General features: G+C 36.9%; 1 protein-coding gene across 1 annotated transcript in view; it reads left to right on the top strand.

Annotated features, from left to right (window-relative positions):
* Positions 1-3,668: 3,668 nt before the first annotated feature.
* Positions 3,669-20,074, top strand: part of PTPRZ1 (protein tyrosine phosphatase receptor type Z1) — a 168,174-nt gene continuing 151,768 nt past the window's right edge. The window contains exon 1 of the mRNA XM_023544662.2: positions 3,669-3,813. Within this exon, the coding sequence (XP_023400430.2) occupies positions 3,669-3,813 (145 nt within the window). The remainder of the gene's footprint in view (positions 3,814-20,074) is intronic.

Here is a 20,074-nt window from a genome sequence, read left to right as displayed (position 1 = left end):
GTCTCCTCTTGCTAAAATGTGAGCTCCACAAGGAGAGGCATTTTGCCATTTCTTTGGTTGGTTTTTCACTGATATATCCCAAGTGTGCCTGGCACACAGTAGGCAATCCTTATATACTGGTTGAATTAATTAAATGAAGAAAGGACTGAAAGAGGTAACCCATAACCCATTGTTGTTGAGTTGATTCCGACTTCTAGTGACCCTTTAGGATGGAGGATTTCCAAGGAGAGGCTGGCGTATTTGAACTGCTGACTTTTTGGTTAGCAGCCTGAGCTCTTAACCACTACTCCACCAGGGCTCCAGAATGTCATAGTTATCTAATGCTGCTATAACAGAAATACCACAAGCAGGTGGCTTTAACAAACAGAAATTTATTTTCTCACAGTTTAGGCTTAGAAGTCTGAATTCAGGGCGCTGGCTCTAAGGCAAGGCTTTCTCGCTCTGCTCCGTAGCAAGGACCCTGTCTCTTCTGAGCTTCTGCTTCTGGGCAGTCTTTATGTGACTTGGCATGTGTCTTCCCATCTCAGCTTGCTAGCTAGCTTTTGTTAGAGACCGGTCTCAAGATACACCCTACACTAATCCTGCCTGATTAACATAACAAAGACAACCCATTCCCAAATGGGATTATAACTGCAAGCCTAGAGGTTAGAAATTACAACATATATTTTTGGGGAACACAGCTTAATCTATAGTAAGGAGGGATGGGCAGAACAAGGGACATCAGCTAGGAGCCAATTGCTTTATTGCATAGACAGAGGGTGGTGGTTGGAGTCTGGATAAAGGCAAACTAAGTGCAAAAAAGTGAATGGATATGAGATTGGTTTTAAACAGAATTGGCAAATTGGTGCAAAAAAATTATTTCTAAAACCAACATTTCATCAATTGCGGAAGCAGCAAATACCTGCCAGTAAGGAATATCACTATTCTAACATGTGTTATTAAACAGAATTCATAGCCATGCATATATGAAATTTAAGAATAATTTTCATTTAAACCCATGGAAGTTATGAATGTAGAAAGAAGAATTGTAAAATAACTTAGCAAAAAAAAAAAAAAAAAGACTTTTGTAGAAAGTTTTCCAACAAATTTTATCACCTGTTTAGCTTGGGTATAGGTTACAAAGATGAGAATTTTTATACTTTGGACTATAAAAGCTCATGTCTAAGATTAAAGAAAGGTTCGATATTACACTTACTAATCACCTAAATTGTTTTTTGATTGTTTTTGAGGAACGTTATATGCAGTTCTTATTGCTAGGGGCGCACATTTCACTGGCATCTAAGAAGTTTGCTTAGAAAGAAAAGCCTGTACGTTCCTCAGTAATTATGTACACACAGTTGTGACCTGCATGGATTTAAACTGTGCAATAACTAGGAAAAGATGCATTGTTCTAATTTTAACTGTGTATCTTAACACACTGATGATGGAGTCTTTAGTCTGATTAAATTGTAGTCTCCCAGCTTAATAAAATAACCCCCTTTTTTTCTTCTCCCAGAAATAGTAATAACTAGTAATTATACATTGTGGTTTCTTTCATATTAAAGAACAAATGTTTCTCTGTTGAGTACGTTTAAAATAACTATGCGTGCCTAAATTCTGATGCACATCCTGGGTAGATGGGTACGGCAGCCCTCCCACTGTCTCTGATTGTTAAATCTTTCCATTTTTTGTCCTTTCGTGGTCTCTCCCCTTTCTAAAACCTGACTAGGTGGTAGGGGTTGTGGTCAGGGTAACAACCTGTGCTTGGAATGACTACAAACATTTCAAGGCCTTGCTCCTACTGGGGACTGCTGAGGAAAGTTTCAACATGAAAGGAAAAAGCTACAGAGGAAACAATCCCATTCTGAAGTAGTTTACAATCTAAACACAAATATTTCCCCAAGGAATTAATTTTAGTTCTCATTTATGACTCCACATTTCAGGGCATAAGATTCATTATATCACATAGCAGACATATACCATACAGGATAAAGCGTTTTATATTAAGTGCCTCTAAATTTTATACAGACATGTATATGAAATACTTATCAGTTGAATAAGCTGTTAAATATTTCAATAAGCTATTCAGTATTTCAGGCATGTAGACAACTAGAAGGTCGATCGCTACATTTATTTCAATGGCAAATCTATACAGAAGGAACTTAATGGGGACAATTCATTAAGGCTGTAGTAAATTTTTTTTTTTTTAGAGAGTTAATAAAAAGTACAGCTATTCTGAAAAGAGAAATGTCTGGTTCTGTGTTATATTTGAAATAGAAAATTATGGTAAAGTATATTCTAGTGCTGTGAAAACTAAGATTTTTTTATCCATAGTTGCAACTGTATAATCGAAGATTCCAATAATTGAACAGAAGGAAGTATTAGATGAATTAAAAAAAAAAAAAAAGTCAGTCCTGGAGGGAGCTTGAAGTAAATTTCATGTTTGTTGTTAACTACAAACATTATTACTAGAAAATAGTAACAAGAGAAAGTTTGAATTTCATTATTAATATTGTGTCCCTAGCCACAGTTCTTTGATAGCAGTGAAATATGGGAAATACAAAATAAGAGATTTTTATTGAGTTGATTTGTGTTTAGCACTACTTAGCACTCATTCTGTATTCAAGGATCCTTTTTATTCATTTGTGTGTTAAATATTTATTAAGCAGTTATTCTGTGTTTAGCACTATGTTAGAGAGGCTCTAAGGATTCACTGGTTTCTGCTCTTAAAGGCTTCTCCAGACAGAATGGAGACAGACAGGCATACATTCATCAAAGCAAGATGGCAGCTGCGGCGAGAAAAACGTATAGAAGTCCTGATGCTTAGGGCATTTGGGAAAGAGTAGGTAAGGGAAAGGGGACTATTAAAGATGGGGGATGGGGCTTGAATGGGTTATAAGGGCCAAAGAGAACAATGAAATGGAGAGATTGAAGTCTAAGAAATCATGGAGGAGATAGGAGATGGGAAAAAGTATGGACAGCTCTTTCTATGACCCACAAGGGAAAGAAGCGTATGAGTGAAGATTTAGTTAGTAGGTAGAAGGGAGGAAACTTGCAAATTTTCCTGAGGGAAGACTTCTGTTTTCTTGGTGATAACAGAATGTTGGTTCAGCTCCTAATAGTAAAGGGAGGGATTTTGCACAGCCACTGGTCCAGTAAAAGTTGATGACCAAGATAGGAAAATGAATTATAGGTGGCAAAGAACATTCTTCTGAGATTATAAATCCTAAATTTGTAGGTTATTTATTCAGTAAATATTTATTGAGCACTTATTGTGTGCCTATGCTAAGAATACAAGATAGACACATCGCTAATTACCAAAGAGTTCACGGGCTAGCACAGGAAATGAATATCAAAAAATTACTACAGAAATTATTCAATATTATTGTGAGAAAGACTGTGAAAAAGTTATAAGAGGAAGTACTTCTTTGGAGACGTGATGTTAAGATACCACATGAAGAATCAGAGGATTGCAGGTGGATGAGGAGGCCCAGAAGGAGGGAGTAAAAATATCCAGGCAGAGAAATGGCTGATCAAAGGTCCTGAGGCCAGAAGGCACTAGGGAGCAGTAGGGCAGAGCTTCTACCCTGAGTGCCCTCAGGTCTCCAGTGCGTCACAGGTGTGCCTGATGTTCATCTGCTCAGCTCTTGGGTGTTACCTCAGGGCACTGTAAAATTATCAGTTTTGAAATGAACCATGATAAGAACGAATTTGAGAACCCCTGCGTTAAAGGAACTGGAACACTTGTGTGGCTGGAGAGTAATGAGCACAAGGTCATAAGAGATGAGGGTGGAGGCGAGGAGGAAAGGGACCAGATCAAGCAGGGCCTTGGAGGTCTTGGAAAGCACTTTGGCCATTCCCCCATGCATTCCTCTCTGAGGGGTTTTCAGGACAGGAGCAGGTGTATGATGAGCTGCTGGATGGAGGGTGGACTGGAAGGAGCAAGAGTAGATACGATTGCACCAGTTAAGGCTTTCTCTGGACACATCACAGCCCAAAAGCAGGATTAGGGATTAAAGGATGATGGAGTTGATCAAGAGTTTCTAATGATTGGGCCAAGGCTAGCAAATCAGAGAGGCTCCAGGTCTTGAGCTTATTGATTAGCATATAGTTGAAATGACCAATCATGGGGTCCAGGTCTCTTAGAGAGGCAGGTAAAATTGTGATGAGGTCAGGATTCAGGACTGGGAAAAATAGAACAGTCAAGAATCTTCTCCAAGAGGAACGTACTCCCTGGAACAATCAATTATACCTGATCAAAAGGGCATTATTTGCCCAAGAACAAAGATGAGAAGACAGGAAAGGGTAGAAAATCAGGATGAAAGAAAATGGGGAAACCAGGATGGAAATGGGGAGAGTGCTGACACGTTGTGGGGAATGAAACCAAGGTCATGAAAGACTTTACATACAAACTATCAGAAGGGAAACTAATTTGCTCTGTAAACCTTCACCTACCCGTACCTTTGCTTGGAGTCTGCCTCCTGGGGTTTCCAAGGAGTGGCTGGTGGATTCAAACTGCCACCCTTTTTGGTCAGCAGCCCATCTCTTAAGCACTGCGCTACCAGGGCTCCAAACTTTCACCTAAAGGACAAAACAGATAGAAAGGAGACTCCTGGCATATTGCTTCTAAACATCAAGGTATTTATAATGGCAGAACTTTGTAGAACTGAAATAATTGGAAACAATATATGTTAAATACTACAACTATGTTTGATGCTTGGTGAACAATAGAGGCTCAGCAATACTTGCTGAGTGAGTTAACTGTAGGGTCTTTGTTAAAAGCAACCAATATCCTTAACAAAATGAACAGGTTTCCACCTGCAAGTAGAATATTGCCTCCTATTTAACCCTTGTCTCTGTTATACTACCATATATTTTATCACAACTATAAATTCTAATTTTTATTTAGCATTTACCGCTCTGTCCTTTTTGAACAAATATAAAAGATATTTTAAGTGCTAATAGGACTCTAAATAGGAGCAGATTTGGGGACTAATACATGAACTGTAGGGATTTATTTTTTCAGCTGTGTTGGTTTACCTGGTACTGTTGTTTTCCCTAATATTGATCACTGGGGGGAGAAAAAAAGGAATTTTCTAGTAAGTCTGGGAGTCAAAGAGACAGAGAGAGGAAAGAGATTTTGGTCAGAGAGATTTCAGTGCTAAAATTTGGTGGCTGGAAGAGTTCTGGCTTATGAGAGGGTGAAGAATATAGCCTAATAGTGATGATGACGATGATGATGATAACATTTGTTATTATATAAAAATTATGTAATAATACCTACTAAGTAAGCTATATTAAATTAGGAACTTTTGAATCATTTATTTCTTATGATCTAAGTATTCTATAAGGAGCCCTGGTTGTGTAGTGGTTAAGCCCTCAGCTGCTAAGCAAAAGGTCGGCAGTTCAAACCCATCCAGCGGCTCCGTGGGAGAAAGATGTGGTGGGAGAAAGATGTGGTGGCCTGTTTCTGTAAAGATTTCAGCCTTGGAAACCCCATGGGGAAGTTCTGCTCTGTCCTATAGGGTCGCTAAGAGTCAGAATCAACTTGAAGGCAATGAGTTTGTTTTTTTTCTTTTTGTTTGTTTAAGTATCCTGTAATTACATACACACAGGTACTAAAGTGGATTTATAGGCAGAGTTGTAGAATAGAGTTTGTAAAGGGGTGTAAGGCCAAGCCACAGTATCAGTGAGAATACTGAGTTGCCAGATAATGGTAGACGTTACGGTGGGGGAATAAACAACTGTGAGGGTCCAGAACCCAGCATGAATGTGTGGAAGTGCTGTCTTGAGGAAGATACTGTAGATATTTTCAGGGAAGTTGGGCCACTGCCTGGAAGTTAAAGATTCTTCTTGAAACAATATCAGGCCTCTCCTGATGTTTGGGTGGTCTGAGAATAAATGGCATACGTGGATATTTAGTTTAATTTGGCACTTCCGGAGTATTTACAGTGATTCAGTTAAATCACTTTTTTAGGAACTATGGATTTGGCAAAATGATGCCATATTTAACCCATACTAATTTCAGAAACACTATAAATTAACAGCCAGATGGAGTGCGAAGTGGAAGTTTCTCTTGGGATTGCTTATGAGGAGTTTGGAACAATTCTCTTACCTTAGACAGCAGGTATCAGGAGAACATTTTCTCTGAGTTTTCTTTTTAAGTACTGTCAGTACAATAGAATAAGATTCAGTAAAATTCAAATTATTTAATATTCAAGGAAAAAAGTCCTCAACTGATTTACACATGCAAATTAAATAAATAATAGTTCAGGAAATCATTCATAAAATTCAGGCAAAAATAACCCAACCTAGTGTTTGGGAAAAATTGGAACTGTTATCTGAATTTATCCAACTACACAATGTCTCTTTTTTTTTTTTTTAGTTGCGTAATTATCCTCCTTACCTACATATTCAGTGCCTATTTAGGAGAAGCAACAACCTAGCATTGCTCTTCTTAGCTGTGGGTTGTTACGGTTCTGTGAAACCATGTGTTTACCACTGCCATAAGTGATTAGTTTATGGTTGCTTGATAGTATGTGAAGTTTTAAAGCATTGCTTTATGTAGAAATAAGTTTCTACCATACTATACATTTCTGGCAATAATTTGTATTTTCGCTTACAAGGGTGCGTATTGTTTAAGGACCCAGGTAAATCTTGTCCATAGAAAAGGTTCCACTGCTCTTTTCTTCTTGTACCCGAATGTAAATTTCTGGAGACCTAGAGAGAGTGAAAGGCATCAGAGCGTGTGTCCATGGCAATCCGCTGGCTGTGTGCAGGGCGTTAGAGTGGCGTTAAGCCATGAAAAGGATCAATTGTTTTTGTGAAAAACCCTGAAGACATGCCTTGAATTCGGAGAATCAAGTTCATTAAAACTGTAAATCATCTCTTAATCTTTTTTGCTGAAACACTTTGATGGTCAGTAGGTATGTTGTGGACCAAAATAAGAAATATGGTTAAAATAAGAACATTAAGGTGATTGTTGAAGATTATGGAATAAAATTCTCAATGCTTTTTCTTTTTGATGAGTTTTTTCTGGCTTCTTGCTATACCCCTCCTGAATATACAACTAAACGTGGTGTGAGGTTTATAAATTTCATTCGTTTATTCACTCATGTGCCAGGCACCATGCTGGCGTTAACTATACGAAAACCCTCTGGAGTTTTCTTGTTACACCCAAAGGCCCTGCTAGGTTTCCCATAAATAATTTGGTGGCCTGGGCATTAAGGACAACATTATATGAAAATCAAAACCGTTGAATCAATTCCAACTCATAGCAACCCTATAGGACAGAGTAGAACTACCCCCATAGAGTTTCCAAGGAGCACCTGGTGGATTCCAACTGGCCACCTTTTGGTTAGCAGCCGTAGCACTTAACCACTATGCCACCAGGGTTTCCAACATTATATGAGGCATCAATAAAATTATATTAATTCTTGTTGGATGTACCAGGGAGGCGAGGGTGGTCTTTGTCCATCTGAGAAGAGGTGAATAAGCAAGGCTCACTGGAATATCACAATATATTTCACACACATTCCACTGAATGACAGGAGCTCAGCCCAAGATGGGAAAGCCATGTCAAGGTGATGGTATTACCATCAGTTTCCCTGGTGCGACCACTGCCTCAAAGCATTTTACAGTTCCTGACCTACAGGAAACAGTGCATTCTCCAGCCACTGTATTACCTGGGGGTGTTCAGGTATGCAAGTGAGTGCATACCCTCAAGCGCTCTCCTAGGGTTCTCCTTGAGAAATATAAGATCTCTTTGTCTACGAATGCCCCTTGCTCTGAGACCAGAGGGACATCTGGGAATTCTATCGTCACCAGAAACATTCCCTTGATTTCAATAGTATGTGGAAAAACTCATTTCAGTTAGTTGGTGGTACATCCATAAACCAAATCAGTGGACATCAAATCTATTCTGACTTATGGGGACCCCATGTGTGTCAGAGTAGAACTATGCTCCATAGGGTTTTTAATACCTGATTTCGCAGAAGTAGATTACTAAGTCTTTAATCCAAGGCACCTTGGTGGACTGGAACCACTAATCTTTTGTTTAGTGTGTTAACTGCACCACCCCTGGATTCCTGGAGGTACATGTTGTTGTTGTTGTTAGGAGCCATCGAGTTGGTTCTGACTCACAGTGACCCCAAGTACAACAGCAACACTGCCCAGTCCGGCACCACCCTCACAGTTATTGCTGTTTAAACCCATTGTTGCAGCCACAGTGTCAGTCCATCTCATTGAGGATCTTTCTCTTTTTCACTGACCCTCCACTTTACGAAACATGATGTCCTTCTCCAGGCAGTGGTCCTTCCTGATAACATGTCCAAAGTAAGCAAGTCGAAATCTCACCATTCTCGCTTCTAAGGGGCATTCTGGCTGTACTTCTTCCTAGACAGATTCATTCATTCTTCTGGCAGTCCATGGTGTATTTAATATTCTTCAACAGCACCATAATTCAAAGGCGTCCATTCTTCTTGGTCTTCCTTATTCAGCATCCACCTTTCACGTGGATATGAGGTGATCGAAAATACCATGGCTCGGGTCAGGTGCACCTTCATCCTCGAGGTGACATCTTTGTTTTTTTAACACTTTAAAGAGGTCTTTTGCAGCAGATTTGCCCAGTGCAATACGTTCTTTGATTTCTTGACTCCTGCTTCCATGAGCTTTGATTGTGGATCCAAGTGAAATGAAATCCTTGATGATGTCAATGTTTTCTACATTTATCATGATGTTGCTTATTGGTCTAGTTTTGAGGATTTTTGTTTTCTTTATCTTGAGGTTTAAACATGAAGGCTGTAGCCTTTGATCTTCATCAGTAAGTGCTTCATGTCCTCTTCACTTTTCAGCAAGCAAGGTTGTGTTATCTGCATGATACGGGTTGTTAATGAGTCTTCCTCCAATCCTGATGCCCCTTTCTTCTTCATATAGTCCAGCTTCTCAGATTATTTGCTCAGCAAATAGATTAAATAAGTATGGTGAAGGAATACAACCCTAACTCACACAAACCATTCCTGATTTTAAACCATGCAGTATCCCCTTGTTCTGTTCAAATGACTGCCTCTTGATTTATGTCCAGGTTCCTCATGAGCACAATTAAGTGTTCTGGAATCCCTATTCTTTACAGTATTATCCATAATTTGTTATGATCTACGCAGTCGAATCTTTTGCACTGGCAATAAAACTCAGGTAAAAATCTTTCTGGTATTCTCTGTTTTCAGCCAAGATCCGTCTGACATCAACAATGATATTCCTCATTCCACATCCTCTTCTCAATGTAGCTTGAATATCCAGGAGTTCCCTGTCAGTGTACTGCTGCAATCATTTCTGAATTATCTTCAGCATACTTTGACTTGCATGTTCTATTAATGATATTGTTCAATAATTTCCACTTTCTGTTGGATCGCCTTTCTTTGGAATGGGCACAAATATGAATATCTCCCAGTCGGTTGGTCAGGTAACTATTTTCCAAATTTCTTGGCATAGATGAGGGAGCACTTCCAGTGTTGCATCCATTTGTTGAAATATTTCAATTGGTACTGTCAATTCCTGGAGACTGGTTTTTCGCCAGTGTCTTCAGTGCAGGTTGGACTTCTTCCTTTAGTACTATCAATTCTTGTGCATACATTACATCCTGAAATGGTTGAATGTCGACCTGTTCCTTTTGATACAGTGACTCTCTGTATTCCTTCTGCCTTCTTTTGATGCTTACTTTGTCATTCAACTTTTTGTCCATAGAATCCTTCAGTATTGTAACTTGAGGCTTGAATTTTTCTTCAGTTCTTTCAGCTTGAGAAATGCCGAGCATGTTCTTCCCTTTTGTTTCTATCACCACATCTTTGCACATTTCATTATAATATTTTACTTTGTCTTCTCAAGCTGCTCTTTGAAATCTTCTGTTCAGCTCTTTTACTTCATCATTTCTTCCTTTCTCTTTAGCTACCAAACTCTCAACAGCAAGTTTCAGAGTCTCTTCTGACATTGATTTTGGTCTTTTTTTTTTTAGTATCTTTTTAATGACCTTTTGCTTTCTACACGTGTGATGTCCTTGGTATTATCCTACAACCCATCTGGTCTTTGGTCATTAGTGTTCAGTTTGTCACATATGTTCTTCAAATGGTCACTAAATTAGGTGGGATATACGCAAGGTCGTACTTTATCTCTTGTGGACTTGTTTTAATTTTCTTCAGCTTCAACTTGAACTTGCATATGAGCAATTGATGGTCTGTTCCACAGTCAGCCTCTGGCCTTGTTCTGACTGATGATAATGAGCTTTTCCAGCATCTCTTTCCATAGATGTGGTTAATTTGATTCCTGTGTATTCCATTTGGCACAGTTCACATGTATAGTTGCCATTTATGTGATGGAAAAAAGGTATTTCCAATGAATAAGTCATTGGTCTTGAAAAATTCTGTCATGTGATCTCTGGTGTCATTCCTATCAACAAGGCCATATTTTCCAACTACTAATCCTTCTTGTTTTCAAATTTCACATTCCAATAACCAGTAATTACCAATGCATCTTTATTGCATGTTTGGTTGATTTCAGACTGCAGAAGTTGGTAAAAATCTTCATCTTTTGCCTTAGTGGTTGGTGCCTGATTTGAATAATAGTCATATTAACTGGTTATCCTTGTAGGAGTATGGATATTATCCTATCACTGACAGTGTCGTGCTTCAGGATAGACCTTGAAATGGTCTTTTTGATGATGAATGCAACACCATTCCTCTTCAATTTGTTATTCCCGGCATAGTAGAACATATGATTGTCTGATTCAAAATGGACAGTACCAGTCCATTTCAGCACACTAATGCCTAGGATATTGATTTTTATGCATTTAATTTCATTTTTTATGACTTCCAATTCTCCTTGATTCATACTTCATACATCCCACATTCCAGTTACTAATGGATGTTTGTGTCTGTTTCTTCTCATTTTAAGTTGTGCCACATCAGGAACAGAATATCCCAAAAGCTTTACTCTATCCGCATCACTGTGATCAACTCTACTTTGAGGAGACATCTCTTCCCCAGTTGTATTTACAGCACTATACCGGACAATGTTCCACTACTATCCATAAGGTTTTCACTGACAAATTTTTTCTGAAGTAGATTGCCAGCTCCTTCTTTCCAGTCTGTTTTAGTCTGGAAGCTCTGCTCAAACCTGTCCACCATGGATGACCCTGTTGGTATTTGAAATACCAGTGCCATAGCTTCCAGAATCATGGCAATACGCAAACTACCACGGTACAACAAACAGGCAGACGAGTGATGGTGGAGGTACATAGGTTTTATTTTAAATGGAAGGCATTTACATCTTCTGTTAGTTATTATTTCTCTAGTTAAAAAAAAGTTAGTTTAAAGTACTTTGTGTTTCAGTGGTTTCTATTTTCTTAGTTTGCAGTTAACTTCAGTGACACATTAAAGAACTTTTTGTATGATGCTGCTGGTTTGTGACCTCCTTGAAGAAGTCCTGTTTAGTTTAAGCTGTGGGGTCCTGGTGCATGGGGTGTAATATGAGCCCACTGACCATTTGTTGAATGAATTGTACATGACCATTAAATTTGGCAGCATAGTGATTAAACAGGGCATTCCACAGAATTGAATTTTATAAGTAACTAAAATATATCTGTTAAAACATAAACATTTATATCTAAATATCCAGTTTTTGATAAAAAAATCTTCCTAAAATATTAATATGTTTGCCTACTTTATTAACAGTATATTTAATACAATTCAACTTTGTTGATAATAGCTGATATCAGAACGTCATCTATAGTAATTGTTGAAGAAGCAGTTGAACAATGTTGGCCATTTGTCAAGTCACCAAATAGTTCATAGACTTTTGAATTTGCCTTTCACATTTTTAAAGGTTGTATAGTCAACTCCTCAACTTTTCCCTGTTACTTTTTAATGTTATTTGAGCTTGCTTCAGATTTTCTCCTTTACATAAGACACCATTACCTATTTTAGGTTTGTCACTGTGGGTAGTCTGTGTAACTCTTTTACTTTCTTCTGATTTCTGGTGTTTGTACGTTGACAATATCAAGACTTCAACACTGACTATGTTGTTGTTCTTGTTGTTGGTTGCCTTTGAGTTGATTCCAACTCATGAGACCGCATGTGTACAGAGCAGAACTGCTCCATAGGCTTTTCAGGATCGTGACCTTTAGGAAGCAGATCCCCCAGGCCTATCTTCCGAGACACCTTTGGAAGGATTTGAACTGCCAGCCTTTCAGTTGGTAGTATAGCTAATGTGATATGAGAAGAATTCTGTGCACTCATATGCTTTGAAACTGTTTGTAACTATTCAGCTTTTGAAATGAATTAATTTTAGTTAAATTAAGTTAAAATCTGCATATTATTGATTGCTTGGTTCTCTATCAGGTTTAGTATTTTATTGAGTAAAACTATCAGGAGACATGTACAAAATGTATACTTCTCTTTGTATTGAAATTCAGTAAGCATTATATTCCTGAACATATCTTCATGGAAAATGACTTGTAGCCACCATATTTTTGGGCATTTTTTCAAAATTAAGTTTATTGTTTTATAAAGAAGATGAAGCCATGAATAAATTGCTGAAGTTGCAAAAAAAGTAGTAGCAGAATGAACTATAACCACAAAAGAAATAAAAATGTATGTATTTATAAATCCATGTATAACATACACACACACATGCACATATATATTCAGGTATACTGTGTACCAGGCGCTGGACTAAGAGCTATATGTGTTTAATCCCATTTGAGCCTTATAGCATAAATTGGTATGATTTTCATGCCTATTCTGTAGATAACGGAATTGGTACTTAGAGAAAAATTTGTGTTGCCCACAGAACTTGTAAGCAATATAAGAGCCATTTTAAACAATGTAATTGGGTATTTGGAGCCCTAGTGGCACAGAGGTTAAGAGCTACAGCTACTAATCAAAAAAAAAAGGTCAGCAGTTCAAATCCACCAGCTGCTCCTTGGAAACCACGGGGGGTAGTTCTACTCTGTCCTGTAGGGTTGTTATGAGTCGGAATCAACTTGACGGCAGTGGTTTTTTTTTTTTTTGGTAATTGGGTATTATCTCATATGGAACAAAAAAGATAGAGAAAATTCTTGACTTAGTAATACCTTAAATAACCTTTGTTCATTTAAAAAATAATGTGGGACTAGGATTCAGTTTACTTCCCAGCTGAAAGCATTATTGCTTATGTTAATATATTGTCTTATCCTTTGTAAATACATTCAGATAATACATTAACTTGTTTGATTCCAAATCACCTTGTCAGGATAAAACTCAAAAACAAAGCCATTGCCGTCAAGTCGATCCCCATAGGGTTTCCAAGGCTGTAATCTTTATGGGAAGCCCTGGTGGTGTAGTGGTTGAGAGCTACGGCTGCTAACCAAAAGGTCAGCAATTTGAATCTACCAGCTATTCCTTGGAGACACTATGGGCAGTTCTACTCTGCCCTATAAGGCTACTCTGAGTCAGAATTGACTCGATGGCAATGGGTTTGGTGGGGGTTTTTTTGTTCGTTTGTTTGGTTTAGTGTTTATGGAGACAGACTACCACACCTTTCTCCCACGGAGTGGCTGGTGGGTTCAAGCTGCTGGCCTTTCAGTTAGCAGCCGAATGCTTCAATCATTGCGCCAACTTATTAGAATAAACCAAAAAAACTCAAACTCATTGACAGCGAATCAATTCCAACTCCTAGTGACCTCATAGGGCAGAGTAGAACTGCCCCATAGGGTTTCCAAGGAGTAGCTGGTAGATTCAAATTACTGATTTTTTGGTTAGCAGCCAAGCTCTTAACCACTGCACCACCAGGGCATCTATCAGAATAGGAGGGCCTCATTTTTCAGATATTGAAACCGAGGCTGTTAGTAAATGACTGTTCCAAGGTTCACAGCTGGGTAGTTTAAAAGCCAAGAATTACAATCCCAGTTCTTCTGGTCTGACCTCTCATTCTAGTCTCTTTCCATTATGACACACAACCTTTCAAAATATCAGACATGGAAAATAGCTTTTTATTTTTGTGAGAGGTCCCCTTGCCTGGAGAAGTTGAACCATTATAGGAAACCAGTACCTGTAAACTATATAACATAATACGAAATCTCTAATGAAATGGAAGTGCAAAACATGAAGACACAGGTCACTAAACAGTTAGCCCTTGCTTTTTTTTTCCTTCTTGTAATTTGTAGTCAGTCAGTGTGACCATTTAAAGAATAAATATGGGGGAATAAATGTGGGTAATCAAAAGATTACCATTTTTATATTTTAGAGTAAAATTGGAGTGGGGAATGTAGCATTTCTTTTTAATCAGATTCATTCAGTCACTCTATTGCTTTTTATTACAAAACTCAAGATATCAATAAAATAACGCTCACTTGAACACAGTATGAGTATGATGAGATTTTATTTCTCTTCTTTGGGAGACTTAGGATGAATAATTATCAATTAAACATTTTCCATCCAAAAACATTTGTCATTAGTGAAATTAATGGTAAAAGTGTAAATTTCAGAAAGGTGTGAAGTCACTTCATTGTTACAAAGTGTATTAGAGAAGACATGAGTTTTATTTCCATTTCCTAGGTCTTCATGTTATGTTAGATATAAACTTCAAGGCCTAAACCCCTTTATAAAAACACTTTTTCCCCCTTGAGGTGTGAAGATGCTACCCTTGGTCTGTTGTAAGAAACCTGTTTTATTTAAATATCACCATTATCACATTAGACACTGCAGGAGTGTGTTAATTATCTTGAGATGTCCCAGTGGCCCAGTAACTCCAGGGCAAAATGCCAGCAGAGTCCTGGTTGTATTCCAGGTCAAAAACACTGCATTAACCTGTTGAGTTTCTTGACATCCTCACAAATGGAACAGTAAACCCAAAAACATATTTGTTCCAATTGAGTTAACTATTCCAAAATAAAGAATACCCAACCCCTGGCCAACCATTTGTAGTTGTATGTAAAAACTAACTAATGAGATGTACTCTCCCAGGCTATTAAATATGTACTGAACAGGAGTGCTTTTTAGATATTGTTCCTCTTTGTGCAATAAACCTGCGTTATAAAGGCAGCCTAATGAGCATCTTCCAGCAGCTGTCACAGAGGAGAGCATTCAGTTTCCAGGCAGAAGTTGGGAAGAGCTGTTGGACAGTGGGCCAGTAAGACCCAGTGCTCCCCACCAGTCAGGATAGATCACCAGTTGTAAGATCTGAAGATAAGGGTGCTGTGATTGGTGGTTCAATGGACCGGTCTTTTCTTAAGGCAAACTTTGGTGGTTCATAGAATGAGGATCACGGGGCTTCAAGCTCCATGGAGAATGTGCACGTATCTACATCAGAAAGATAAGAGAGTACAAGTTGGATGCTTGGCAGATAGAGGCATGGGGAGAGGTGTGTAAAAGTACTAAACAGAGGCAAGTGAAGCAAACAAAGTGATTCAACCAACTGAATTAGCAACATCTCTACACTGTGCCATTCTACTGAGCTAATAGGATAATAGGAATTGAGCAATTTCCACTCACTTCAAATAAGTTTTAGAACAGAGAGAAATAAGTTGATGAGTAATAATTGTTACTCGATAGTCTATTGGCAGCAAATCATCTGTGCCAATAAAGCAGAAGATATAATCTTTTTTATATAGTTATGAGCAAAATCAATGACTAATATAGGTAAGAACTCAGTAACAATTGAAAGCCAACTAATTGAGGGTGTCATCCAGGCATTTTAATTCCTTAAAATTACTACAGGGAAAAGTGCTTCTATAATTAAGAACAACTTTAAACTATAAATAATATGAACTTATAAATAAACAGAAACCACTATTTTGGAATAGTGGTTAAGTGCTATGGCTGCTAACCAAAAGGTCGGCAGTTCGAATCCACTAGGCGCTCTTTGGAAACTCTTTGGGGCAGTTCTACTCTGCCCTATAGGGTCACTGTAAGTCAGAATCAACTCGATGGCAGTGGGTTTGGTTTTCTTTTTTTAAATAAATAAACAGTGGTTTCAGACAAGCAGCCTTAAGCCTTTTCTGAAACAACCAAAACCAAACCAACTCCTAGTGACCCTAAAAGAGAGAGTAGAACTACCCCATGGGGTTTCCAAGGAGCGGCTGGTGGACTCGAACTGTCGACCTTTTTGGTTAGTGGCCGTAGCTTTTAACCACTGCTCCACCAGGGTTCCTTTCTGAAACAAGGAAGGTATGAATATTCTGAAAATCTTGCTTTTTAAAATGTTTTCTTTTTGGTATGTAGCTAGGTAATTAGATAAGAACAGTCCCTTTAAGTTTAATTAACATGAAATACTATGTTTTTCTGTGTTCAGATTGTTCTTGGGGGACTTAGTTCAACATTTGTATTTTCGATGTGCTTTGAGTGTCCATACTTATCTTTAAGACTAAAGAGGACTTTGAGCTAAGAATAAGATAGTAACAGTAAACAAATGAATGGATAACTTTGTGGCTATGCATGTTAAAATTCAGGAAATGCTAAAAGTGGATTTACATATACCCTATCTCTTGCTCTAGTATCCTTTTAAAGAGAGGTTATATAGCCCCATTTTACAGTGGTAGAAATATAACCAGAGATGTGACTTGTCCAAGGTCACCAGTCAAAGGCAGGGTCTAGACTCGTGATGCTAAGAATTTAGTGAAAAGAGGCACAAAATGTTTATATGTGATTATAGTTTAAATTAGGCGGATCTACCTTTTTTTTTACCAAGTTCACCCTGATTTCCTCTTGAAATGTTGCCCAAGCTTACGTAGGTTTAATGAGCAATAGGAGTGACTAAGTTTATAAAATTTATCAGCAAGTAGAAAATAATCTCAAATCATTAAAAATCCATTGAAAAAATGACAAATTTGTTTCTCATAATAAATATTTCTTAAGAATGAATGTTTTTCTAGAACAGTAAAAAAATAAATATGAAATTTGTGACAGAAATGAATTTTCAGTCAATACCGTGGAAGGGAGTCAAGAAAATCTTTCTGCCTTGCTGAGGCATAACTACACAATGAATCAGTCAACATGCTGGCAGTAATTTTATCATGTGATCCACACCTATTTCAGAATAGGTTGCTAACACATAAAGCTGCCAGAATTTCCTGCCTAATGGATGAATGCTAACGTTTGGGCTTCATTTTATCTAAGAAAAAATTTTTGTTTAAGAGTAATGCACAAATTAAAATAAGGCTATTTCATAGTTTACCCAGAAATAGAAGACCCAGCCAATCTGATCATTGTGGCCAAGAAAATAAACCGGAGTTTGCTGTATTGCCTATTTTGCTATGGCTCTTTGTTTTCATCATCTTGCTAGCTGAAGTGCTCAGATTGCCTGTCACGTGTAGACTTGGCTAAGATTTCCTAAGCTTAACTTTATGTTGCTAATGCTGTCTCTAGCTACTGCAAACACTGTGTTGTGAATAAGGAGGACCTTTTATTGTAAAATCCAAAATAAGAAATGAAAAATGGGCTGCAAGTTTTTTTGTTGTTGTTTGTTTTTTACTTAGCCTTCAGAACACATTTACATGTGTCTCGTATCTATTTGTAGAATTAGAGACATTCTTTCAGAGGCGCATAACCATTTTAAATTAAAATATTTAACTAATACCAACTTTAAAATACATGGAAAACATAAGAACACATAAAAAAAAAAATCACTCCCAGTAGCAGTGCACAGAGAAATTTACATTTCTGAATATATATATTGATAAAATTGTATCATTAACTGTTGAATATTTTAATTATGTACTTTTTCCATTTCAGTAAATATTTTTGAAAATGATTTTAAGGGCATCACATGATTTCATATTATAAATGTTAATTGTTTAAACTTCTCCAGCTTTTTGTACTTTAACATGTTTTCCGGTTGTTCACTGTGGTGTTAAATGCCATAAACATCTTGACACATGGCCCTTTGTTCTCATCGCTGTTAATCCTTTAAAATATATTTCTTGGAATAGAATTGCTGCGTTAAAGAATAGGAAACATTTTAAGGATCTTGATCATTTTTTCCAATTTACTTTTCAAAAAGTTTATACTTATTCATACTTCCACTTGTAGGTAACGAAACATCTCAAGAGTCTTTGGGCGTCATTGAATATTAAACTTAAAACAAAAAAATAAGCAAAATAAAAAACACTTTGATAGCTGGAAAATGGTTTTTCACTGTTAATTTAATTTCTATTTATTTACGAGGAAAGTCTAACAGTTTTTTACATATTAATTGTATTTGCATTTTTGAAACTTCTTAACTCATATTTTTGGCTTTATTGGTTTGTAAGAATCTTATATATTCAGAATATATTGTTATATTTGTTGCATATGTTTGAACATTTATCAGTAGTTGAACATTTATAATTTGCATCTCAAATGTTTTTCTGTGTTAGTTTTGAATATTATGTAATCAAAGCTGTGAATGTTTCTTTGTTTTTCTTTCCACATGTAGAAAGGCCTTCCCCATCTTTTGATAAATTATTGCATTTTTTCTTATACTTTTTGTACATTTTTTTCGATGTTCTTTAGTCCACTTGATATTTATGTTAATGTATGTGTGAAGTATGATTGAACTTTTTTCCAAGTAGCTACTTTTCCTAACATCTTAATTTAATTTTCATCATTTTCTTATCTGATTGTGATACGTCCCTTATTACAGACTAAACTTATACTCTACTAGTTCCAATTATAGTGCTGTGTACCTTGTTTTACTGATCTGCCTGTTAACTTACGCTTTGATATCTGGTTGACCAAACCATCAGTATTTCCTTCTTTTTCTGAACTTTCTTATCCATTATTCCTTTCCACTTATTCTTCTAGATAAACCTTACAATAATTTTGCCAATTAAAAGCACCACGGTGAGATTTAGCCTATTCATTAATCTGCAAAGAACTGATACTTGGCAAAATTTGGTGCTCCCGTTTAAGAATGTGCTGGGTCTCTCCATTTAATTCATGTATTCTTGTATATTAATAATAGTTCACGTTTTTCTTCATTTATGCATTTGCTTAGTGTTCTCTGCTTTTCGTGGTTAATGTGGATGGAATCCCATCGTACCCTCTAATTGGTTATTTTAATGTGCCGGTCATCCACAGCTGCCTGGGAGATCCTGACTGTAGAGCAGCACAGCAGACATTCTTGTTCTGTGGTGATTTCAGTGAAAGCACGTAGGCCTAAGACTTCACAACAGCAATCTAAATATGGTAGCACATTACTACTGCACAGATAATAATATAATACTGTAATGATATAATATTATAATACAAGTATAATAGCACTTTAGTTTTGTGATTTGATGAGCTCCATGTTTCCTACCCACTTCCATGTTGTTTTTCTTATACAGGTTTGGTTCTCTTCCCACTTTTCATATTACTGTTAGCTGCTGCTTCTAATAGTTATTTTGACACGTTATTATTTCTGTCTCTACTCTAATAATCTCTGTTTCGTAGGCGACTGGATTTTTCTTCATGTGGTGGATAAATTCACTATTAGCTAAGTATGTAAAACTAGGAAGCTGTAATGATTATAGCACTGTACCGTAACAATGAGTTTTTGCCATCTTGGTGTTTTCTTGGTGTTGTAGAAGCAAGTTGACAAGACAAAGGGGGAGTATTTAATTTCTCACTGACTTTATTTAATACATAAACCTCAAGCAAGTCTAGCTTAAGGAAACCATCATCACTCATAATCATTTCAGACCAAGAAACAACAAATTTTCTAATGTTAAATCAACTTTCTATTTTAATATCCAAAAATCAGAGAATGCTTTAAGTGAACTGCTATGATACTATAAAACTGCATTTGTTAACTTGAGAAGATGTCAGTGATTTATAATTTTGTAGAAAAAGCAAGCTACCAATGAATAGAGTACATTAGTTATGAAAATATAAATTCATTATATAGACACAGTTTAACATCTGGAGAAACGGTGGTTATCTGTAGATGGGATTGTTAATGATTTTTTACTATTTTTGCTTCTCTTTATTTTTCTTAATTTGTCTGAAATACATGTATTAATTGTGTACTAATGAACAAAGTTATTAGATTAACATTTTCAACAGAAAATAGCTTCAGAAATACAGATAACTCACATTAGGTCAAACAC

Source organism: Loxodonta africana, chromosome 8, assembly GCF_030014295.1.
Source record: "Loxodonta africana isolate mLoxAfr1 chromosome 8, mLoxAfr1.hap2, whole genome shotgun sequence".
NCBI lineage: Eukaryota > Metazoa > Chordata > Mammalia > Proboscidea > Elephantidae > Loxodonta > Loxodonta africana.
Note: the sequence above shows the minus strand (reverse complement) of the source record. Positions and strands in the feature narration are given on the sequence as shown.